Below are 25,858 nucleotides of genomic sequence, written 5' to 3'. Positions count from 1 at the left end.
TCTGCTCAGTGATAGGGTTGGAAGGGGTTTCGCACTGAGGTTGACTTCCAGGAAGCTAGCTAAGGATAGAATACACTGGAAGCTCTGCACATGGCATGCAGAGTCAGAGTGGAGCATTATGTTTTATTATAAAGATACACTGGAAATTCTACAGACAGAACACACAGATAATTTACATATGTAGTGTGAGTTAAGGTACAGCAATGTGAAGCTGCATTTTCTAGGATACACTGATGATTCTGCATGCAGCACACTCAGATAGTATAGACAGACCATGTGAGTTTTATTATTCTATTATCACTATTATCATTATTATAATATTCTGTAGCTTGTATGGATTTACCTATGTACTATTTCACTGCTATCCTGACCTCCTAGATAGGACAGTATAGAAATCTTTAGCAACACTATAGTAACATACAGAGGAACAAGCAGTCTCAGCTACTTCTATAACTCCCATAGACTTGAATAATTCTCTTTTCTCGCAAGCTGAGATTGGGATTCTGGGTATCCATGTTGATGAGATAGGTGTAGTTCCCCGAGGTGCTGGATAATGGTACGGAAGCTAACTGCAGCATCTCGGGAGTTAAACTGCAATGATAAGTTTTGTAAAATACTTCTACTCTTGCTTATGATCCCATAGGTACGGTGGGAGGAATAGCAAGAACTGTAACCTGCAGTATAGATCTGCCATAAGCCAAATAGCAGAAGAATTAACAGTATAGTCAGGAAATAATGGTGCACGACTGCAAAAATTGTACTCTCAAAAAATCACTAAAGGGGGTTTATTGCTGTACCCGAGCACAATAGAGGATACACTTACTGTGTTACTATTGTTATGTGAGGAGTTATTAGTTTGGGGGCTCTATTACTTTGTATGGCATAAAGTGGGCAATTGCTGTGAGTGGGATAGTTTGGAAATTTTGCGTGAAAGATGAGTAATGGCCGGGAGAAGTCTTCATGGTGGTCTGGGCCTAGGTAGAGAACAAAAGGGTACGGAGAGGACCCTGATCAGATGATCTCACTGGATATACTGTAAGTGCACTGTAGTCTGCATTCATGGCGTACAGCTGGTATGTTACCAGTAGTCTGAGAATGAACATACTATAGAGCTGTGATGGAAAACCTATGGCATGCCAGTGGTGGTGTGAGAGACTTCTCTGTGGGCACCCATCTGTGGAGCAGATTATACTGTGTGGAGGCCACTTTACAGCAGATTGTACTGTGTGGGGGCCACTGTGGAGCAGATTGTACTGTGTGGGGGCCACTGTGGAGAAGATTATACTGTGTGGGGGCAACTTTGCAGCAGATTGTACTGTGTCGGGGCCATTGCGTAGCAAATTGTACTGTGTCAGGACCACTGTGGAGCAGATTGTACTGTGTGGGGCCACTGTGGAGGAAATTGTACTGTGTCGGAACCACTGTGGAGCAGATTGTACTGTGTGTGGACCCTTCACTATTTATATCACACATTATCTGTTTTATAGCAGACAAGTGATATTATTACAGACCGTCTGTTATTGTCCACAATTATGTATCCGCACAGTATTAAGGTTAAATTGCCATGTTGGCGCTTTATGATAATTTTGGGTTGCAGTTGAGCACTCAATCTCTAAAAGGTCTCCAACACTGCTATAGAGCTATAATACCAAACAGAGAGCTGAGTCGATGTATCTAAGCCACCATTATAGAGGTATACAACCATGCATGGAGCAGAGTAGCTATATATAAGCCTGCCATTATTAAAGTATACTGAGCTGAGCTGCTGTATCTAATCCTGTCATTATAAAAGTATATTACCGGACATAGAGTCGAGCTACTGTATATAATCTTGATGTTATATCGATGTGCTATCATGTTAAGAGGTGAGCTGCTGTATCTAAGCCTGCAGTTATAGAGATATGCTATCCTACATAGAGGCATGCTACCATACATAGTGCTGATCTGCTGTATCTACTGCTTTGGAACTGCCTAGTAATACAGTCTAATGACAATGTCAGGACAATGTGGTAGAGTTCATGCAGTCCTATGTAAGCCTTCGGATCTCATCATGAGTTGGGGTCACCAGGAATGGACTCCCATGACATACTCCATTTTCCCACATCAAGACAAAATCAGCTCTGCCACATCGATGTATTTCTTCCTTCATTAGCCGTTTACACTTCAGGAGAAAGGAAACGGGCCAAGTCCTAATTCAAGGTCAGTGAATTTAGAATAACAGCTTCTATCTTCGGAATGGCGGAATATATTTAGATCCCTTACCAGATAAGAACAGGTCAAGGAGTGCCACCAGCGTCAGCCCTGACAAGAATAACAATTCTGTTTGTTACTTTGAGTTTTTCTTGAAGACGTTGAAATAAAGTCACTTGTCGTCGTCCCTCGAAAATCAAAGACCATGTAAGAGTAACGACCCATAAAGATGCCGCGACCTTAATCCGGCGAGTAACGTATCGCTGAGCCGCTCTCCTTTCCATACCAATTAAGAAGTTGGCCCTTGCTTTATGGCAATCAGCTGGCACGCCAATTGTCATCGTAGGTTTAGCGTAATTGCTTGCATGTGTGCTGGCCCGAAACCACCAGCCGTTTAACTTCATCACCATCCAGTCCAAGCCTTCCCCGTGTTGAGATTTTCACTTCTTCCCCGAGCGGTTTGATTGGAAAGGGTTAGGAAACTTTTTTTCTTTTTCTCCTAAGAAACTTTTTGCATTTCAGCATGTAAATGAAAAGAAACTCTGTGATTATTTCCTTTTATTTCAAATGAAAAGACGCACCAAGAAAAAAAGGAGAAGGATGGAATTTGCTGCTTTTTTTTTCCGAGAGCTGGGAGTCGAGATTTAGATCTTTTCATATACTTGGTAAACAACATTTAGAATTCCAATGCTATTGTAAATTAAAAATTCAATGAGGAAATAGAAATTAGATAGGACTGAGGCAGATAAAAAAGAGCCAAAGGCGAATGTATTAATGTCTGCGCGGGGTATCTCAGAGGCTTTCTCGGCTATGGAGTATTGATCAGAGTTGTTTGTACACTCTCTCCAGGTATACGGCAACCATCTTTATTAGGTCTGCAGCTTACATTATGTGTTATAAATTCAATTAAAGCAGAAAAGATGCAACGCTCTGCACAATGAGCTCTGATCCGCTGAGAGAATCTCTATACAATGTATTCATCTCATTGTATTAATGTCCGGGGCTGATGACCGCAAGGTGGTGGAAACCAAGGATGAGTAATCAATGGGGGAGTGATGGAGTCGAGGATGAAGGGTCTTCAAGGTCATCTATATTTATGAGATACACTTGACTCTGGTACTGGCTACTACTACCATAATTCTACCTACGTGGTTTAGAACGCAGGGTCTTGTTTGTACGCCTATTTGCTTTGCATGTTCCTTGGGGTGTTTCACTAGTAAGCGATAAACTGGTTGGTAAAAAATTGGATTTGTTGCAAATTTTCAAAATAATTTTTATTATACTCTGGGATTTCATCACATACCAGACTCTAATAAGCAAAGACCCTAGGAAGCTGTAGGAAAATAAAAAATAAATTATTAATAAATAATAATAATAATAATAATAATAATAATAATAAAGTCTAGCTCATATTTCCTCATTTCTACGGGACTCGGTCCTTCAATTTTCTGGTCTCTTCTGCGATGTCAGCAGCCCCAGGTCAATCACAAGCCTCAGTGGTCACGGCATTGTATTGATGCTTTGACCTGGAGAGGTGGGGAAAGGTATGACTTTTTTTTTCTCCCCCTTCTTGGAGGCTATGCTTTATACTCTGTGGACTGAAGAGATCATAGAGTATAATAAACGCACTTTTGGCATGGAAATGCCTTCTCAAGAGTCTGCTGGGTGTTCTCTCAGCAGGTTGAGGACCTGATATGATAACAAACTTGGCCACCTCTAAGTGCATTGTTCAACATAGTATTCAACCATAAAACCTCACACATGGATCTGGATGTTGCACTAGGGTTGAGCGATCGGGATTGGAAAAGATCGGATCCCAAACAGCGATCTCAGCAAATTTCACGATTGTGATCGGGATTGGCTAGAAAATGATCAGAAATTGGATTTTAAAATCAATCCTGAAATATCAAGATCAGTTCAACCCTACTGTATGTATAATATACAATTAGGGTTGAGCGATTGGGATCGTAAAAGATCGGATCCCGATCGGTGATCTCTGCAAATTTCACGATCGGGATTGGCTGAAAAATGATCGGAAATCGGATTTTAAAATTGATCCTGAAATCTCAAGATCAGCTCAACCCTACTTAGTACCTTGGGTGGCTTTCAGAAATCTTCTCCTAGCTGGCCCAGCGACTAAGAGATGCCAATGCAAAGCACCTGGGTTAGGCAGATGTTTAGGGCAGGTGGCAAGATTTAGTGGTTGGGTGCCAGCAAATGGTCAGGTAGTTTTTACTACCTGACCATTTGCTGATACCTGACCACAGATCCTACGTCAAATAGAAGCAAATGGAGAGATAAGCAGGAGATAAGTGTCCAAAGTCTGGTTCAAGTAAGTGGTCAACACGAGTAGCAGACAGTAAGCAGGAACGTAGTCAGGAACAAGCCAAGGTCAAGGTAAATCTGAAGACAAAGGACAATAGAAATCATAGAAAATATTGGAGAATCTCTACATGTATTTGGTCTTCCCATCATGGATGGTTGTTTGCACATACCTGTATAAGAGACTAGAGATAACATAAGGGCAAGAGCCTGACAAATATTTATAGGTGCCGGAAAATACGTTGCGATGCAGCCCAAAGTTTGTGATTGAATTCTCCGTTCCGGCAGAGATATCCAGATGAGATAGATGCAGATCTTGAACCTTTTCTGCTCTCAGCTCTTTCTTCTTTCAAGTTTTTCACTTCCCCATCGTTCTTCTGTCAACTTTACTGAACGGAACCTTTTAAAGACGCCGCTTTCTTAATTGAGGGGATTTAAATAGGCTTGTTAATGAGCTGCTGTGTGAACGCCGCCGCTGCTCCCGGTGCTGCCGCTGCCAGCTTGAATCCTCTGTAGATAGCAGCTTTTTTAGCCTTAATAGATCGAGTAAGAATGATTTGTGCAGCTTGTCGCCATGGAGTGATCAATTATTGCCTCATTTATAGCAAATTTATAGTAAAAAAGGCAAAGCGGGGAGTAAAGATGAAAATTCAATAAGTATCGCAAACACTGAAGGGTAAATTGTGTAAAACATCTGACACATTTACCTTTCTGCTTACCGGATGGGATTTTTTACAGTGTTTTTAAGATGAAGATAACTTAACTCCTGTCCACCAATTTCATTGCAGAATTACTATTTGCAGGAAGCACAGTGTTGTGCAATAGTTATAGGCAGGCATTGCTGACCCCTGAAATAGACCAGTATCCTTCACATTTAGGTGTCTTCTGCTGGACCATTATTAGGTTACAGCCAGTTAGATACTGTGGCCACAGTTTGGAATCCACAATTTGGAGTATGGAATGTATGTGACGTCCACTACAATGGACCGAACTCTGATATCTCGCTACTAGGTGGCGCCAGATCAATGTCCTTTTACTTGGGGGGCAATAGAACTATGTTTACACATAACTTATTTTTCTTTCATCTGTAATTCAATATAATACATTACAGATAAAGTCTTCATCTAAATGCAAATTGTACAATTTTCTTTCACTAGGGTTTGCTTTAGAGCATTGTACCTTAACTGCAGAAATCTCTCTTTAGCACTCAGTCTCTTAAAGGGAATGTCACACAGGAAAATGACCAATTTTATGAACCTATATATATATATATATATATAGTGTATATATATACACTCACCGGCCACTTTATTAGGTACACCTGTCCAACTGCTCGTTAACACTTAATTTCTAATCAGCCAATCACATGGCGGCAACTCAGTGCATTTAGGCATGTAGACATGGTCAAGACAATCTCCTGCAGTTCAAACCGAGCATCAGTATGGGGAAGAAAGGTGATTTTGCCTTTGAACGTGGCATGGTTGTTGGTGCCAGAAGGGCTGGTCTGAGTATTTCAGAAACTGCTGATCTACTGGGATTTTCACGCACAACCATCTCTAGGGTTTACAGAGAATGGTCCGAAAAAGAAAAAACATCCAGTGAGCGGCAGTTCTGTGGGCAGAAATGCGTTGTTGATGCCAGAGGTCAGAGGAGAATGGCCAGACTGGTTCAAGCTGATAGAAAGGCAACAGTGACTCAAATAGCCACCCGTTACAACCAAGGTAGCCAGAAGAGCATCTCTGAACGCACAGTACGTCGAACTTTGAGGCAGATGGGCTACAGCAGCAGAAGACCACACCGGGTGCCACTCCTTTCAGCTAAGAACAGGAAACTGAGGCTACAATTTGCACAAGCTCATCGAAATTGGACAATTGAAAATTGGAAAAACGTTGCCTGGTCTGATGAGTCTCGATTTCTGCTGCGACATTCGGATGGTAGGGTCAGAATTTGGCGTCAACATCATGAAAGCATGGATCCATCCTGCCTTGTATCAACGGTTCAGGCTGGTGGTGGTGGTGTCATGGTGTGGGGAATATTTTCTTGGCACTCTTTGGGCCCCTTGGTACCAATTGAGCATCGTTGCAACGCCAAAGCCTACCTGAGTATTGTTGCTGACCATGTCCATCCCTTTATGACCACAATGTACCCAACATCTGATGGCTACTTTCAGCAGGATAATGCGCCATGTCATAAAGCTGGAATCATCTCAGACTGGTTTCTTGAACATGACAATGAGTTCACTGTACTCCAATGGCCTCCACAGTCACCAGATCTCAATCCAATAGAGCATCTTTGGGATGTGGTGGAACGGGAGATTCGCATCATGGATGTGCAGCCGACAAATCTGCGGCAACTGTGTGATGCCATCATGTCAATATGGACCAAAATCTCTGAGGAATGCTTCCAGCACCTTGTTGAATCTATGCGACGAAGAATTGAGGCAGTTCTGAAGGCAAAAGGGGGTCCAACCCGTTACTAGCATGGTGTACCTAATAAAGTGGCCGGTGAGTGTGTGTATGTATATATATATATATATATATATATATATATATATATATATATATATATATATATATAAAATTATTATTATTATTATTATTATTTTTTTTTTTTTTTTTATTATTATTATTTTTTTTTATAGTATCCTGCAAATTTCACTCTGGCCACTAAGCCTAATAATAGACTGGCATTGCTAAATTCTGAACAGGTTTTCTTAACAGCAGTCAACTTATTTACATCACTAACAGGATTCCAATAGAAGATAAAGCCTCTATAGATACTACTGATCCATCATTCCTTCCACTGCTGAACATGGATGACATCACAGTTTATCTATCTGCCTTCTTGCCTGGAACAGGTCTCCTTTAGACTTCTATGAGTCAACTCTAGTCTGTTTTTGACTGTGCTATATGCTGATAACAAAGCAGAGGAGAAGCTCAGACAAGATGGCCGCCCCCATAATCACGTACAGGAAGTAGAATACAAAATCTACACTATGCAGAGAATAAAATGAGATTAGAAACATACACAAACAGCAATATATACAGTATATATATATATAGAGAGAGAGAGAGAGAGAGAGAGAGAGAGACAGACAGACAGACAGACATTTGTAATCATAGTTCTATATAACAGCACTCTGTGTGGTCAGGAGTGGTATTACAACAAATAAACTTTTTTGATTAAATGGTTTGCCAATGCTCATAACAACCACCTACATTTCTATGTCCTAGTGATAGTGTTGCAGCTTTTACGGATTCTCAGCCTATTCCTCTTCAAGTTGTGCGAGCGCAATCCCCTAAATACTTCATTCTTCTGAGTGTATGTGTATTTTGGAGCCTCCGCAATTACACTAATTAAACGAGTTCAATCTCCATAAGGTTTTATTTTCCATTTCTAATCGGCACATTCCCCAGACTGACGATGAGACAAAAGCAAAAAAAACAAAACAAAAAACAAATACTTCTAATAATAATATAGCACACAAGGTAATAAAGCGCCCTTTGTTTTGTTGCAATTTTGATGTGTTAACATCCGTGGAAATCAATAAAATGTGTTATTTGGCATCAAATCTGGCTAATTAGTGCGGGTAATTTTGTAAGAATTTATGTAGCAGATGGAATGTTACTGCCGTATATTCTGGAGGGATTCGTTGAGCGGTGGGTATGTGGGCCGCATGAAAAGCCTTGCGTACCCCCCATACCAGGCGAGGAGTGATGATTTCAGCGACAATACATATGTCAATAGTTTTTTATATAATCCTACTTGCAACTTTGTATTTCTTTTGCCTTTTTTTTTCTTCGCTGACCAAGTCAAAGCAGCGGGTGGAGGAAGGATTGAATGGCGAGCTTTGCTTCTCTTGTGTCGTTGGAACAAAATTAATTGCTGACTATGGTCTCTTAACGTCTTGAAGGGATCAGTGGGAAGTAGAGGCTTGAATGTGGCCAGATGCAGTCAGAGGTCTCTCGCTGTGCTCCAAGATGCTGGTGGAACATTTATACAACTTGAAGAAAGAGCTTATCAAAAGCTACCCGCAAACAAATGGACTTTGCAATTTGCACTTTGGTGAATGACAGGGAAAAGAAGAAAGCCAATTGTAAAATGATAGATGTTTTGCCATTATGTTCCTTTAAGGGCTTTATTGCATGTGGTCATAAGAAGGCGAAGTGTGAGGGTTCAATAGAAACAGAGTCCCCGGTATCTATAGATAGAGAGAGAGATAGATAGATAGATAGATAGATAGATAGATAGATAGATAGATAGATAGGAGATAGATAGATTGATAGATAAATGGGTGGATAGATAGATAAATAGATAGGTAGGAGATACATAGATATGAGATATATAGATGGGATTGATAGATGACAAATAGATATTAGATAGATAGATAGATAGATAGATAGATAGATAGATAGATGACAGATAGATATTAGATAGATAGGAGATAGATAGATAGATAGATAGATAGATAGATAGTTGATAGGAGATAGATAGATAGATAGATAGATAGATAGATAGATAGATAGATAGATAGATAGTAGAGATGAGCGAACACTAAAATGTTCGAGGTTCGAAATTCGATTCGAACAGCCGCTCACTGTTCGAGTGTTCGAATGGGTTTCGAACCCCATTATAGTCTATGGGGAACATAAACTCGTTAAGGGGGAAACCCAAATTCGTGTCTGGAGGGTCACCAAGTCCACTATGACACCCCAGGAAATGATACCAACACCCTGGAATGACACTGGGACAGCAGGGGAAGCATGTCTGGGGGCATAAAAGTCACTTTATTTCATGGAAATCCCTGTCAGTTTGCGATTTTCGCAAGCTAACTTTTCCCCATAGAAATGCATTGGCCAGTGCTGATTGGCCAGAGTACGGAACTCGACCAATCAGCGCTGGCTCTGCTGGAGGAGGCGGAGTCTAAGATCGCTCCACACCAGTCTCCATTCAGGTCCGACCTTAGACTCCGCCTCCTCCGGCAGAGCCAGCGCTGATTGGCCAAAGGCTGGCCAATGCAATCCTATGCGAATGCAGAGATTTAGCAGTGCTGAGTCAGTTTTGCTCAACTACACATCTGATGCACACTCGGCACTGCTACATCAGATGTAGCAATCTGATGTAGCAGAGCCGAGGGTGCACTAGAACCCCTGTGCAAACTCAGTTCACGCTAATAGAATGCATTGGCCAGCGCTGATTGGCCAATGCATTCTATTAGCCCGATGAAGTAGAGCTGAATGTGTGTGCTAAGCACACACATTCAGCACTGCTTCATCACGCCAATACAATGCATTAGCCAGTGCTGATTGGCCAGAGTACGGAATTCGGCCAATCAGCGCTGGCTCTGCTGGAGGAGGCGGAGTCTAAGGTCGGACCTGAATGGAGACTGGTGTGGAGCGATCTTAGACTCCGCCTCCTCCAGCAGAGCCAGCGCTGATTGGCCGAATTCCGTACTCTGGCCAATCAGCGCTGGCCAATGCATTCTATTAGCCCGATGAAGTAGAGCTGAATGTGTGTGCTAAGCACACACATTCAGCACTGCTTCATCACGCCAATACAATGCATTAGCCAGTGCTGATTGGCCAGAGTACGGAATTCGGCCAATCAGCGCTGGCTCTGCTGGAGGAGGCGGAGTCTAAGATCGCTCCACACCAGTCTCCATTCAGGTCCAACCTTAGACTCCGCCTCCTCCGGCAGAGCCAGCGCTGATTGGCCGAAGGCTGGCCAATGCATTCCTATGCGAATGCAGACTTAGCAGTGCTGAGTCAGTTTTGCTCAACTACACATCTGATGCACACTCGGCACTGCTACATCAGATGTAGCAATCTGATGTAGCAGAGCCGAGGGTGCACTAGAAACCCTGTGCAAACTCAGTTCACGCTAATAGAATGCATTGGCCAGCGCTGATTGGCCAATGCATTCTATTAGCCCGATGAAGTAGAGCTGAATGTGTGTGCTAAGCACACACATTCAGCACTGCTTCATCACGCCAATACAATGCATTAGCCAGTGCTGATTGGCCAGAGTACGGAATTCGGCCAATCAGCGCTGGCTCTGCTGGAGGAGGCGGAGTCTAAGATCGCTCCACACCAGTCTCCATTCAGGTCCGACCTTAGACTCCGCCTCCTCCGGCAGAGCCAGCGCTGATTGGCCGAAGGCTGGCCAATGCATTCCTATGCGAATGCAGACTTAGCAGTGCTGAGTCAGTTTTGCTCAACTACACATCTGATGCACACTCGGCACTGCTACATCAGATGTAGCAATCTGATGTAGCAGAGCCGAGGGTGCACTAGAACCCCTGTGCAAACTCAGTTCACGCTAATAGAATGCATTGGCCAGCGCTGATTGGCCAATGCATTCTATTAGCCCGATGAAGTAGAGCTGAATGTGTGTGCTAAGCACACACATTCAGCACTGCTTCATCACGCCAATACAATGCATTAGCCAGTGCTGATTGGCCAGAGTACGGAATTCGGCCAATCAGCGCTGGCCAATGCATTCTATTAGCCCGATGAAGTAGAGCTGAATGTGTGTGCTAAGCACACACATTCAGCACTGCTTCATCACGCCAATACAATGCATTAGCCAGTGCTGATTGGCCAGAGTACGGAATTCGGCCAATCAGCGCTGGCTCTGCTGGAGGAGGCGGAGTCTAAGATCGCTCCACACCAGTCTCCATTCAGGTCCGACCTTAGACTCCGCCTCCTCCGGCAGAGCCAGCGCTGATTGGCCGAAGGCTGGCCAATGCATTCCTATGCGAATGCAGACTTAGCAGTGCTGAGTCAGTTTTGCTCAACTACACATCTGATGCACACTCGGCACTGCTACATCAGATGTAGCAATCTGATGTAGCAGAGCCGAGGGTGCACTAGAACCCCTGTGCAAACTCAGTTCACGCTAATAGAATGCATTGGCCAGCGCTGATTGGCCAATGCATTCTATTAGCCCGATGAAGTAGAGCTGAATGTGTGTGCTAAGCACACTCATTCAGCACTGCTTCATCACGCCAATACAATGCATTAGCCAGTGCTGATTGGCCAGAGTACGGAATTCGGCCAATCAGTGCTGGCTCTGCTGGAGGAGGCGGAGTCTAAGGTCGGACCTGAATGGAGACTGGTGTGGAGCGATCTTAGACTCCGCCTCCTCCAGCAGAGCCAGCGCTGATTGGCCGAATTCCGTACTCTGGCCAATCAGCACTGGCTAATGCATTGTATTGGCGTGATGAAGCAGTGCTGAATGTGTGTGCTTAGCACACACATTCAGCTCTACTTCATCGGGCTAATAGAATGCATTGGCCAGCGCTGATTGGCCGAATTCCGTACTCTGGCCAATCAGTGCTGGCCAATGCATTCTATTAGCAGAGTGTGCACAAGGGTTCAAGCGCACCCTCGGCTCTGATGTAGCAGAGCCGAGGCTGCACAAGGGTTCAAGCGCACCCTCGGCTCTGATGTAGGAGAGCCGAGGGTGCACTTGAACCCTTGTGCACCCTCAGCTCTGCTACATCAGAGCCGAGGGTGCGCTTGAACCCTTGTGCACACTCTGCTTCATCAAGCTAATAGAATGCATTGGCCAGCGCTGATTGGCCAATGTATTCTATTAGCCTGATGAAGTAGAGCTGAATGTGTGTGCTTAGCACACACATTCAGCTCTACTTCATCGGGCTAATAGAATGCATTGGCCAGCGCTGATTGGCCGAATTCCGTACTCTGGCCAATCAGTGCTGGCCAATGCATTCTATTAGCTTGATGAAGCAGAGTGTGCACAAGGGTTCAAGCGCACCCTCGGCTCTGATGTAGCAGAGCCGAGGCTGCACAAGGGTTCAAGCGCACCCTCGGCTCTGATGTAGGAGAGCCGAGGGTGCACTTGAACCCTTGTGCACCCTCAGCTCTGCTACATCAGAGCCGAGGGTGCGCTTGAACCCTTGTGCACACTCTGCTTCATCAAGCTAATAGAATGCATTGGCCAGCGCTGATTGGCCAATGTATTCTATTAGCCTGATGAAGTAGAGCTGAATGTGTGTGCTTAGCACACACATTCAGCTCTACTTCATCGGGCTAATAGAATGCATTGGCCAGCGCTGATTGGCCGAATTCCGTACTCTGGCCAATCAGTGCTGGCCAATGCATTCTATTAGCTTGATGAAGCAGAGTGTGCACAAGGGTTCAAGCGCACCCTCGGCTCTGATGTAGCAGAGCCGAGGCTGCACAAGGGTTCAAGCGCACCCTCGGCTCTGATGTAGGAGAGCCGAGGGTGCACTTGAACCCTTGTGCACCCTCAGCTCTGCTACATCAGAGCCGAGGGTGCGCTTGAACCCTTGTGCACACTCTGCTTCATCAAGCTAATAGAATGCATTGGCCAGCGCTGATTGGCCAATGTATTCTATTAGCCTGATGAAGTAGAGCTGAATGTGTGTGCTAAGCACACACATTCAGCTCTACTTCATCGGGCTAATAGAATGCATTGGCCAGCGCTGATTGGCCAGAGTACGGAACTCGACCAATCAGCGCTGGCTCTGCTGGAGGAGGCGGAGTCTAAGATCGCTCCACACCAGTCTCCATTCAGGTCCGACCTTAGACTCCGCCTCCTCCAGCAGAGCCAGCGCTGATTGGCCGAATTCCGTACTCTGGCCAATCAGCACTGGCTAATGCATTGTATTGGCGTGATGAAGCAGTGCTGAATGTGTGTGCTTAGCACACACATTCAGCTCTACTTCATCGGGCTAATAGAATGCATTGGCCAGCGCTGATTGGCCGAATTCCGTACTCTGGCCAATCAGCACTGGCTAATGCATTGTATTGGCGTGATGAAGCAGTGCTGAATGTGTGTGCTTAGCACACACATTCAGCTCTACTTCATCGGGCTAATAGAATGCATTGGCCAATCAGCGCTGGCCAATGCATTCTATTAGCGTGAACTGAGTTTGCACAGGGGTTCTAGTGCACCCTCGGCTCTGCTACATCAGATTGCTACATCTGATGTAGCAGTGCCGAGTGTGCATCAGATGTGTAGTTGAGCAAAACTGACTCAGCACTGCTAAGTCTCTGCATTCGCATAGGAATGCATTGGCCAGCCTTCGGCCAATCAGCGCTGGCTCTGCCGGAGGAGGCGGAGTCTAAGGTCGGACCTGAATGGAGACTGGTGTGGAGCGATCTTAGACTCCGCCTCCTCCAGCAGAGCCAGCGCTGATTGGTCGAGTTCCGTACTCTGGCCAATCAGCGCTGGCCAATGCATTCTATTAGCCCGATGAAGTAGAGCTGAATGTGTGTGCTTAGCACACACATTCAGCTCTACTTCATCAGGCTAATAGAATACATTGGCCAATCAGCGCTGGCCAATGCATTCTATTAGCTTGATGAAGCAGAGTGTGCACAAGGGTTCAAGCGCACCCTCGGCTCTGATGTAGCAGAGCTGAGGGTGCACAAGGGTTCAAGTGCACCCTTGGCTCTCCTACATCAGAGCCGAGGGTGCGCTTGAACCCTTGTGCAGCCTCGGCTCTGCTACATCAGAGCCGAGGGTGCGCTTGAACCCTTGTGCACACTCTGCTTCATCAAGCTAATAGAATGCATTGGCCAGCACTGATTGGCCAGAGTACGGAATTCGGCCAATCAGCGCTGGCCAATGCATCCCTATGGGAAAAAGTTTATCTCACAAAAATCACAATTACACACCCGATAGAGCCCCAAAAAGTTATTTTTAATAACATTCCCCCCTAAATAAAGGTTATCCCTAGCTATCCCTGCCTGTACAGCTATCCCTGTCTCATAGTCACAAAGTTCACATTCTCATATGACCCGGATTTGAAATCCACTATTCGTCTAAAATGGAGGTCACCTGTTTTCGGCAGCCAATGACTTTTTCCAATTTTTTTCAATGCCCCCGGTGTCGTAGTTCCTGTCCCACCTCCCCTGCGCTGTTATTGGTGCAAAAAAGGTGCCAGGGAAGGTGGGAGGGGAATCAAATTTTGGCGCACTTTACCACGTGGTGTTCGATTCGATTCGAACATGGCGAACACCCTGATATCCGATCGAACATGTGTTCGATAGAACACTGTTCGCTCATCTCTAATAGATAGTTGATAGGTAGATAGATAGATAGATAGATAGATATGAGATAGATGGATAGATAGATAGGAGATAGATAAATGGGTAGATAGATAGATAGATAGATAGATAGATAGATAGATAGATAGATAGATAGATGAGATTGATAGATGACAGATATGAGATAGATAGATAGATAGATAGATAGATAGATAGTTGATAGGTAGATAGATAGTTGATAGGTAGATAGATAGATAGATAGATAGATAGATAGATAGATAGATAATGATATAGATTGATGGATAGACAGAATTAATGTGATAAAAGAAATTGATTTGAGTGTTGCTTTAGGATGATTACATCAGATACATCAGGTAATACATAATGTCCTCTGGACAAAGAAGATAGTTACAGATTCTGATATCAATAGGAGGTGAAGATATTAATATTATGGAGAGTTATAAGTATTTGGGGGTTTTATGAGTTGGAGTTTGCAGGTTTAATATCATACAGGTTTGTCTGTCGGGTTTCTGAGGTTTGTCGAATCGATCTTGACAAGTTCATTTGGAAATCTTGTATAGTGCGATGGAGAGACGGATTCTATCTGGACTTGAGATGATCAGAAATAATGAGCCCCATTCACTATTTGGGTTATTGAGTAGACAGGAGAGTCACTGTAGTCAATCTATCTATTCAAGATGAGAGAGCCAGAACAGACAGACAGATATCAGAGTAATCTAGTGACATAGACAGACAGAAGATGATGAAGAATTGCTAGAAGACATTATAGTTAGTGCAGACCTTATTGTACATCTTATCTGTGCCTTGAGGATTTGTTGCACTCCCTTACGCTAGGTTCACACCTGCGTTCTTCTTTCCGTTCTGTGCTTTCCGTCTTCTGCATGCCAGAAGACGGAAAGCACAGACCGGGTCCGGCCGTGAGCGGCGGTGAGCATTTTATGCTCTCCGCCGCGAAACCGGATTTTTTTATCCGGACACAGAGTACTGCATGTCCGACTCTGTTTCCGGATTATAAAACCCGGTTTCGCGGCGGAGAGCGCAAAACACTCACCGCCGCTCACGGCCGGACATCTCTCTCACCCATTCAAATGAATGGGTGAGAGAGACTCCTGCAGGTTTCCGTCTCCTGCCTCTGTTTTAGGCAGGAAACGGAAACCTGCAGTACGGAGAGGGCAACGCAGATGTGAACGAGCCCTAAGTCCAGTATTGGCTCCTGTATTATTTGCCTCCTTGTTTCTTTTCCACCCTCTCGGGTCCTGCACATTCTCTATTGGGGTTATAAGACATAAAGCGTGGTGTATATGAGAAGTGCAGACTTGGAGCAGAGGTTCTGGGGCTTTGTTCTATGCCTGGGTCATAAACGCCATGTCTCAGGTCATTGATTGGTAATAATGTGGACCAAGGCTATAAATACTTTATATTGCTTTCTTGCAGAGATGAGCTGACAGCAGGGTTAAGCGCAGTCACCTCTGTCAGATTCTTCCCTGTGACCCTGTTGTAAATTTCTCCTTAGGTCTTTGTGACCTTGGATAAATCACTTGATATCAGAATGTTCCATATATCATGATTTGGAATGGATGTATTTCCCCTTTAAATATCAGCCGTTGCATTCATTTCAGTCTTTATTAGAAACAGTCTTTCTAAAGGTGTTTTCTATAGAGAAACAGATTGCCACAAATTAAATTCGTTCCAAATTTCCCCAAAATTTTGGATCCCAGTGAAACGCCAGGATGAATCACTCAAAATGGAAGTCAATGATACTAGGTCATTGACCTAAATGCAATGACCAAAAGTAACTTCGGCTGCATGTCCTAAAGCAGTCAGTGACCGGTGTAAGCTAATGCAAAGAATTCTTGGCTGGACAAGATCTTGTGGTCGGGGTTTCTCTTGGTCATTGAAAGTAGATGAACGATTGAGAGTTTGTATCAGAGTATTACTATCCCTATGTATTCTGCTGGTACAAAATAACTGTAACAGCAGGATAGTGAGCGCAGCTCTGGAGTATAATACAGGAGGTAACTCAGGATCAGTACAGGATAAGTAATGTAATGTATGTACACAGTGACTGCACCAGCAGAATAGTGAGTGCAGCTCTGGAGTATAATACAGGATGTAACTCAGGATCAGTACAGGATAAGTAATGTAATGTATGGACACAGTGACTGTACCAGCAGAATAGTGAGCACAGCTCTGGAGTATAATACAGGATGTAACTCAGGATCAGTACAGGATAAGTAATGTAATGTATGTACACAGTGACTGTACCAGCAGAATAGTGAGTGCAGCTCTGGAGTATAATACAGGATGTAACTCAGGATCAGTACAGGATAAGTAATGTAATGTATGTACACAGTGACTGCACCAGCAGAATAGTGAGTGCAGCTCTGGAGTATAATACAGGATGTAACTCAGGATCAGTACAGGATAAGTAATGTAATGTATGTACACAGTGACTGCACCAGCAGAATAGTGAGCGCAGCTCTGGAGTATAATACAGGATGTAACTCAGGATCAGTACAGGATAAGTAATGTAATGTCTGTACACAGAGACTGCACCAGCAGAATAGTGAGTGCAGCCCTGGAGTTTAATACAAGATGTAACTCAGGATCAGTACAGGATAAGTAATGTAATGTATGTACACAGTGACTGTACCAGCAGAATAGTGAGCGCAGCTCTGGAATATAATACAGGATGTAACTCAGGATCAGTACAGGATAAGTAATGTAATGTATGTACACAGTGACTGCACCAGCAGAATAGTGAGCGCAGCTCTGGAGTATAATACAGGATGTAACTCAGGATCAGTACAGGATAAGTAATGTAATGTATGTACATGGTGACTGCACCAGCAGAATAGTGAGTGCAGCTCTGGAGTATAATACAGGATGTAACTCAGGATCAGTACAGGATAAGTAATGTAATGTATGTACACAGTGACTGCACCAGCAGAATAGTGAGTGCAGCTCTGGAGTATAATACAGGATGTAACTCAGGATCAGTACAGGATAAGTAATGTAATGTATGTACACAGTGATTGTACCAGCAGAATTGTAAGATGAGGATATATGTATATAATAAATTACTGCACATTTTATGTAGATTTCTATATGTCAACCGCAGTATGAGACTCATTGGTGGACAGTTGCTTTAAGTGTTATTGAAGATGTTACATGTTACATATATCAGAGTATATATATGACAAGGCTGTGATGAGTGATCTCTCCCTTTTCTCCACTGTTGTGAATAATCTATAATGCATATGGCAATTAAGAAATTAAAATGTTATTCGGTGTCATCTGTCATATCCGTCCAGATGGCGGCGTTATATATCAGACGCTAAGCGGTGGTACAATGCGTCTGTCTTTTGGAGCTTGGTAATATATTCACATCTCATCTTGGCCTCTTTTATGTGCGTTTTACTTTAAAGATGCTCTTTTAACTGGCAATTTGACACATATTTAGCATAAGGTAACGTCTTTCTGAAGTTTAATGAAATGGTTGCGGCTGCCTAACGGCTTCCATATTAAAATCCCTCTTTACTCTTTTCTAATGTTGTGTCTTTTATGATTAGTATGAAAGATGAAATTTTAATTGGTTGTTGTTGTCAGGCAAGTAGAAAAAAAAAAAAACAGAAAAAAAAAAACCTGATTGCGAACAGATCGCGCGTCGCCCTAAATGTTCCCGGGACCCGCGTCTATCTTTGTGTGTGCGTAAGATAGGGAGACGCTTTAATCAAAGGAGTTTATGACACGGCAACATTTGCAATATGGTTACACGGTGAGTTGTCTGAATACAAATTCTGCCGCGCGGTAGGGTTGCCTGCAGCCGGTACCGGATTTTGTTCACTTTTTGATAGTCTGCGCCATGTATGGGTGTTTTTTGGTTTGACGGCTTTATAAAAATGTATTGTCTACAAATAATATGTTATTATAAAGATTCTAATTCTAAGACACATATATAGGTTATATTTATTGTGTCGCTTATGGCGAGATCAAACATCTATACTATTCTTAGAACCATAGATCTTCTTTTCTATCAGAATTTACGTACGAGTTCTTGTTTTTTGTGTTGCCATATTCTGACAGATAGAACATTTTGAAGACAATGGATCCATGTAGGTCTTGTATTTTTTTGCTGGATGGTGGTTTTTATTGGCATTAATTCAGGACAATTACATCTAATGATGGGTGAACCTCACTTGTGAAACTTTTGTGAATATTTGCAAGGTTCGTCTACAAGTTCGTTCCGTTTTGGAACAAACTTGTTAAATAAGAAGCGCTAGGTACAAGAAAAAAACAAAAAATCTCCACTTGGACCCAGTTTTCCTCACTTTGAGGCCCTTCTGCAGTGTCTGGTCTTTCCTGGTGTCTTCCAGCTTCTTCTTGCCTCCTTTTTGAGTTTGGAGGCTTTGGAGTCGACCCTGAGGTCTGTGGTTGTACTTGAGTGGGGTGTTGAAATCATGACACTTGGTCCAGGGTTGAAGTCTAGGGTTTAGCCGATCTTCAGATTTCAGGATCGTTTTTAAAATCTGATTTTCGATAATTTTCCAGTCGATCCCGATCCCGAAATTTGCTCGATCGGGATCTGATCTTTGCAGATTGCTCAACCCTATTGGCCAGTAGCCAAGCAGTGTGGGAAAAAAACGTGAGACCTCGATCCCGCCGAAAAAGATCGGGATCGCTCAACCCTAGTCAAGACGTTGGTACCTCAACATCGTGTTACATTAGGGACACTGGTGTCACAGAAATGGCTGGAAGACACCGTAAACGAAGACCAGATGCCACAGTGAAGCTTGGAAAAGGGAAGAAAGGTCAGTATAACTTTTTTTTTTTTTTTTTTTTTTTTAAATTGTTCTGTACCTCCCCTAAGCTTCCAATTATTGTACTCTAGGATCGGAAGAGGTTAATTCATAGGAGACAAACCCCCATTTTATTATTATTATTTTTATTATTATTCCTTTTTGTTTATTTATTACATATGTATTTGCAATTTTTCAACCTAAGTTCTCGCTTTACAACACAGGGTCGGAAAGTGTTATATCAGTATCAGATCTGTAGGGGTTCAACTCCCATCACCTCCACTGATCAGCCAATTTGGCTGTACAGTGAGCTCTGCATCCTTTTTATTAGTAGGCAGACACTCCTCTATACTGTACTTTCAATAGCATTCAGTTGAGATGCAATACCACTTATGACTAGAGATGAGCGAATAGTATTCAAAATATTCATACTCGATCAAATACTACTATATATTCGCAGTAAATATTCCATTCAGAACCAGAGTTGATTGGCCGAATTCTATACACTGTATAGCATTCGGCCAATCAACGCTGGTTCTGCAGCAGGCTCGTCTTTGCTAGTCGGGAAAGCTGGCAGCTTGCTGTTACGAGGGAGCTTACTTTTTCTCTTAGGAATGAATTGACCAGCATTGATTGGCCAGTGTACAGCGTTCGGCCAATCAACGCTGGTTCTGCCGGAGGCTCGTCTGTGAGGGGGCGGAGTCTAAGATTTGACCACAGCAGTCTCCATTGTGGTCCGATCTTAGACTCCACCTCCTCACAGATGAGCCTTCGGCAGAAGCAGCGTTGATTAGACGAATGCTGTACACTGGCCAATCAATGCTGGTCAATGCATTCCTATGACAAAAAAAGTCAGCTCCCTCATAACAACAAGCAGCCAGCTCTTCCGACTAGCAAGGACGAGCCTGCTGCAGAACCAGGATTGATTTGCCACTAGCTCATCTTTGCTAGTTGGGAGAGCTGGCAGCTTGCAGTTACGAGGGAGCTTACTTTTTATCAGCACAACTGCAAACGCTGTGCAGTTAAAGCGCACGGATCCTATAGACTATAATGGGGTCCGTGCACTTTAACTGCACCTTGCTCCTCCTAAACACTCTCCTCCTGCTACTCGTGGACTTGGTGACTCTCCATTAGTCGAATAGTGGTTTCACCTGAAACGAGCATTTTTTCCCATAGACTATAATGGGATTCAATATTCGATCCAGTAGTCAAATATTGAGGCTCTATTCAAAACGAATATCGAATCTCGAATATTTCACTGTTCGCTCATCTCTACTTATGACCACTTCTATGGCGTTGTATGGGGTTGTGCCTGATAAGCAGGCACAGGGGATCAGCAGAGGTGCCGGACCCCAAACACATCCTGATATCTTTGTAATTTTGTAGTCCTAAAGAACCAATTTAATTACATTTCTAGAAATTCGCTAGTAAATAAGTTGGTCTTAAATGCTAAAACCTCTTGCACAATTAACCTATACATTTTCAGATTGTCTCTAATGTTCCTCTTATCGGAGTCTAATTATGGCAATAAAATTCTGAACTTTGAGTGGCTGAAGCTTTGATCAGTCATTTCCACATGAATAATGAAATAAGGACTTTATTTTTCTTCCTTCTCTTTGCTAATTCCACTCGATCCCCGCTGAGTAAATCCTTTCTGTAAATTGCTGTTCTTCCCTGGCCTGGAGCGCACACCTAAAGTCATGACAATGCCCACGGCACTTCTGCAAGGGAAATCCATCTTCTTTTTATTGTGTAAAAAGCTTTGAGAAGATAAGTACTAAATATGTATAAAAAATATAAAAAAAAAGGTCAATGTTCACCTATGATCATCAGGTTATAGTTCACCTATACAATTCATCTTCAGTACTGTCACTGTGTACATACATTACATTACTTATCCTGTACTGATCCTGAGTTACATCCTGTATTATACTCCAGAGCTGCACTCACTATTCTGCTGGTATAGTCACTGTGTACATACATTACATTACTTATCCTGTATTATACTCCAGAGCTGCACTCACTATTCTGCTGGTGCAGTCACTGTGTACATACATTACTTATCCTATACTGATAATGAGTTACATCCTGTATTATACTCCAGAGCTGCACTCACTATTCTGCTGGTACAGTCACTGTGTACATACATTACATTACTTATCCTGTACTGATCCTGAGTTATATCCTGTATTATACTCCAGAGCTGCGCTCACTATTCTGCTGGTACAGTCACTGTATACATACATTACATTACTTATCCTGAGTTACATCCTGTATTATACTCCAGAGCTGTGCTCACTATTCTGCTTGTACAGTCACTGGTGGATTACTGCACCATCAACAGAATAGTGAGTGCAGCTCTGGAGTATATTACAGTCTATGGTATAGAAATGCTATTTTAGTAGTGACTATTGTTCTCTGAACTCTTTATTATGTAAATTAATATGATTTCCAGCTTTCTTTTTTTTTTACCGCTTAAGGTTTATAACTACTGTTTGCGACACATTCAGTTCTGCCACATCTGTGCTTGTTTTTCGTATTGCTTATTTATAATCCAGGTATAATATTACTCATTTCTTTAGCAGTATAAAGTTACCTTCCCCCTCCTCCATATGCTATATAACTTGCTATCTTGTGTATATCAGTATAGACAGTCATTTTGTGGGTTCTGAATTGCCCTCAAGTGAAACAAACAACACAATAGATGATGATTTTTTTATCCTGACATTACGTCACAGTTCAGTGCGAGGTGATAAATACATCAGCGTGTGAATACGGCGCATTATGCTGCTGACTCTCTAGATGAAGTCTTGTCACCATTATTAATTGCTTTGTTTTCTGCCTTAAGAGAGAACAATAATTGGGGAGGGGGAGAGGTCGAGCAAATACAAGGCGTTAGATACGGTAGATTCAGGTATAACTCGTAGTTCAGGGGTTTAATATGATGTGTAAGGCTAATGCAATGAGGATAGTACAGCCATGTACTAAGGGGTTAATACAAGGTATAGGAACAGCACTGTTTAAGGGTTAATTCACAGAAAACTTGAACTGATGTTAAAGGAACCAGGTGTGGTCATGTATAGAAGGCAGATTCGTGGGTAAGCGACCAAGGAGTTAATATATATTGCATAGAATATTGACACAATGTATACAGAGGCACATTGGGTAATATTGGGATTATTGGGATAATCCCAATATTGGGATTGCTAACTTTGTACTAGGGTTGAGCGATCGGGAAAAGATCGGATCCTGATCGGCAATCGAGCAAATTTCGGGATCGCCTGGAAAATTATCAGAAATCGGATTTTAAAAACGATCCTGAAATCTCAAAATTGGCTCAACCTTACTTTGCACTTGTACCCATTTTTTATTATTATAACCACTTCCCCTTAGATATGACCCCTGAGTATGTTGAACATAAGCTTATAACAAACTGACCCACAGCCAAAATTTATGGGTGAACCAGTCAGTAAAGGTTACGTTTCTCTGCAGCGCCACCACAGGAAAAAGAGAATATTACATATTCCTTAGGATTAGGGGATAACTTGTTTTGATGGTAAAACCCCTTTAACTCAGGATTTTTCCTATTTTCTCACCATTGATCCTGTATCTGTTTCTTCCAGGCTCAGCGCCGCGTCACCTTCCATCTTCCTGATGGGTCCCAGGAAAGTTGCAGTGATAGCGGACTGGGGGACCAAGAACCGAGCAGCGGCTCCAACGTATCTCATCCTCTGCCCCTCGGCTTCGCCCAGGAGGAGTATTATGAGCAATCGTCCACCAATAGCAGAACGGAAGGAGACGGCAACTCCGATCCAGAATCAAGTAGGTGTCAAGTCTTTGTATACGATGTACAGCAATAGTTACATGCCATATAATATGTAACATTAGGAATAAATGTTCTGCTTATGTAAATCTGATGTGCAGATGGTCACAGGTTATTGTTCTCTGTTATCAGTTATTTTCGGCAGTGAGACGCTCATACTTATGGGATACACAAGTTTATTACATATCTCCAGTACTAAGACCCTTAAACAACATTTACAGTTCAAAATACAAGAAACTTCGGTCATAAAAAAAGCTCACCTGCACAAATTTCTCAGGGAGGTGCACGATCCGCTGCCTTTGGGACTCCAAGACCAAGATAATGTATATACCAATTCAGATAAAAGATGGATCTGCAACACTCCTCTTCATTAATAAAATTTTGACTTTATTCCATTTTTAAGGACAATACAAAAACTCCATATAAAGGTAGAAAAAACAAAAAATACAAAAAGACGCAATAAAAACCGCTGTCAGTGAAGCATAGCTGACTCGTTTCAAGACCGTCTAGGTCTCTTACTCATAGTTGTTTAAGGTCTTAAACAGCTATGAGTAAGAGACCTAGACGGTCTTGAAACGAGTCAGCTATGCTTCACTGACAGCGGTTTTTATTGCGTCTTTTTGTATTTTTTGTTTTTTTCTACCTTTATATGGAGTTTTTGTATTGTCCTTAAAAATGGAATAAAGTCAAAGTTTTATTAATGAAGAGGAGTGTTGCAGATCCATCTTTTATCTGAATTGGTATAAACATTTACAGTTATTGTATCTGAGTCTGACCTCAGTCTCTATGTGTATGACCTGTGTGTGTATACGATCCTGTGCTATAGGTAGAGCACTCCTTTAAAGGGACTCTCCTTATAGTAGGACTGTGCATTGTGTGTAACCGTGTAAGATTTGTACACACAGTCACACATATTTAAACAGGGGAAAAAAATCCTGACATAAAGGGCGGAGGGCATCCTTACTGAATAGAGAGCGTTCTAGTAGAAGTAAGATAATAGAGGAGGGTCTTGATCTAATAGAGGAGAACTCAGACAATAGAGGGGAGTCTTATTCTAGTAAAGGGGACTGAGCTAATAGAGGAGGGTCTTGTTCTAATAGATGGGCTGAGCTAATAGAGGAGGGTCTTGTACTAGTAGAGGGGACTGAGCTAATAGAGGAGGGTCTTGTACTAGTAGAGGGGACTGAGCTAATAGAGGAGGGTCTTGTACTAGTAGAGGGTCTTTTTCTAGTAGAGGAGGGTCTTTTTTAGTAGAGGGGACTGAGCTAATAGAGGAGGGTCTTGTTCTAATAAAGGGGACCGAGCTAGTAGAGGAGGGTCTTGTTCTAATAGAAGGGCTGAGCTAATAGAGGAGGGTCTTGTTCTAGTAGAGGGAACTGAGCTAATAGAGGAGGGTCTTGTTCTAATAGAAGGGGCTGAGGTAGTAGAGGAGAGTTGTGTTCTAGTAGAGGGGACTGAGCCAATAGAGGAGGGTCTTGTTCTAATAGAGGAGGGTCTTGTTCTAACAGAGGGGACTGAGCTAATAGAAGGGAGTCTTGTTTTAGTGGAGAGGATTGAGCTAATAGAGGCAGGTCCGGTTCTAGTAGAGGGCACTGAGCTCATAGTGGAGGGTCTTGTTCTAATAGAGGAGGGTCTTGTTCTAATAGAAGAGGGTCTTGTTCTAATAGATAGGGTATTGGCCTAATAGAGAAGACCTAATAGAAGGGATCCTGCAGTATAATGTAGGAGAGGGTTCCTTGCTTTAATAGATGAGGTATTGAGCTAATAGAGAGGGGTCTTGTTCAAACGAGGGGATCTTCAGCTAATGCTATTAGTTAGGGTCTTTTCTTCTGTACGGGGGTCTAGAGCGAACACCAACCATAAAAGGCCATATTTTAAGGCTCCCTTTAGATTGCTGTTCTGGGCTCGGCTTCTGCCAGGAAGCGGTTAATGGCCCCTATAACACCCTATGTACATATCTGATATCCAGCGCTCCGTCCATCATCCGCCGCTGTGAACATCATCATTTAAGAGCAGTTCTTGGCTTTTTACCTGATAAATCAATCACTCCGGTTCAGAGGGAATAATGAAAATGTATGGCGAGGATTAGCCAAGCAATATTCTGTCATTAATACCCTTCAGCGCATTTGTTGCTGCCATGTACTGTATCCTTATAATAGATGCCACCAATTTACACAAATGACTTCAATCCTGGCAAAAAGCATATAATATGACTGTGCAGTCATTAAGATAAAGGCCGGTATTAATCAGAGCGCACTATTCATCTGACGGCAGAGATTTTTCCGTGTTTGTCAAGGTGGGCGCCATGTATTACACGTGTTACATCCTAATAACTCGGCCTCAGAAGGATGGAGATGAATTCAAGAGCTGAGATGATCTGAAACGTGAGCACAAGGATTTATGTACCGTGCCATGATGGTGGCGGCAGTGGTCGGGTACAGGCCAGTTTAACACATGAGGCCGGAGGGTCCGAGCTCTGGGGTTATACATGGCGCCATGTGATATTGGCCAGTTGTGTCAAGCACTATACATCTGCCCCCTTACAGTTCTTGAAGGTTCACCATAAGGCCTAAGGGGTCCTATAAGCTTCAGGGACTTGTACCCTTGTATCCATTACTCAGTCCTCTCTGTTATGATCGGTTGTCACCAGTTGGTTACCAAGT

At 43.0% G+C, this 25,858-nt stretch overlaps 1 protein-coding gene across 1 annotated transcript in view; it reads left to right on the top strand.

The window, feature by feature from the left end:
• LOC142184404 (protocadherin-11 X-linked-like) overlaps positions 1-25,858 on the top strand; it is a 905,556-nt gene that overhangs the window by 669,282 nt on the left and 210,416 nt on the right. The window contains exon 5 of the mRNA XM_075259249.1: positions 22,996-23,194. Coding sequence (XP_075115350.1) covers positions 22,996-23,194 — 199 coding nt within the window. The remainder of the gene's footprint in view (positions 1-22,995; positions 23,195-25,858) is intronic.

Source organism: Leptodactylus fuscus, chromosome 11 (assembly GCF_031893055.1).
Source record: "Leptodactylus fuscus isolate aLepFus1 chromosome 11, aLepFus1.hap2, whole genome shotgun sequence".
Lineage (NCBI taxonomy): Eukaryota > Metazoa > Chordata > Amphibia > Anura > Leptodactylidae > Leptodactylus > Leptodactylus fuscus.
This window is presented reverse-complemented; position numbering and strand designations above follow the sequence as displayed.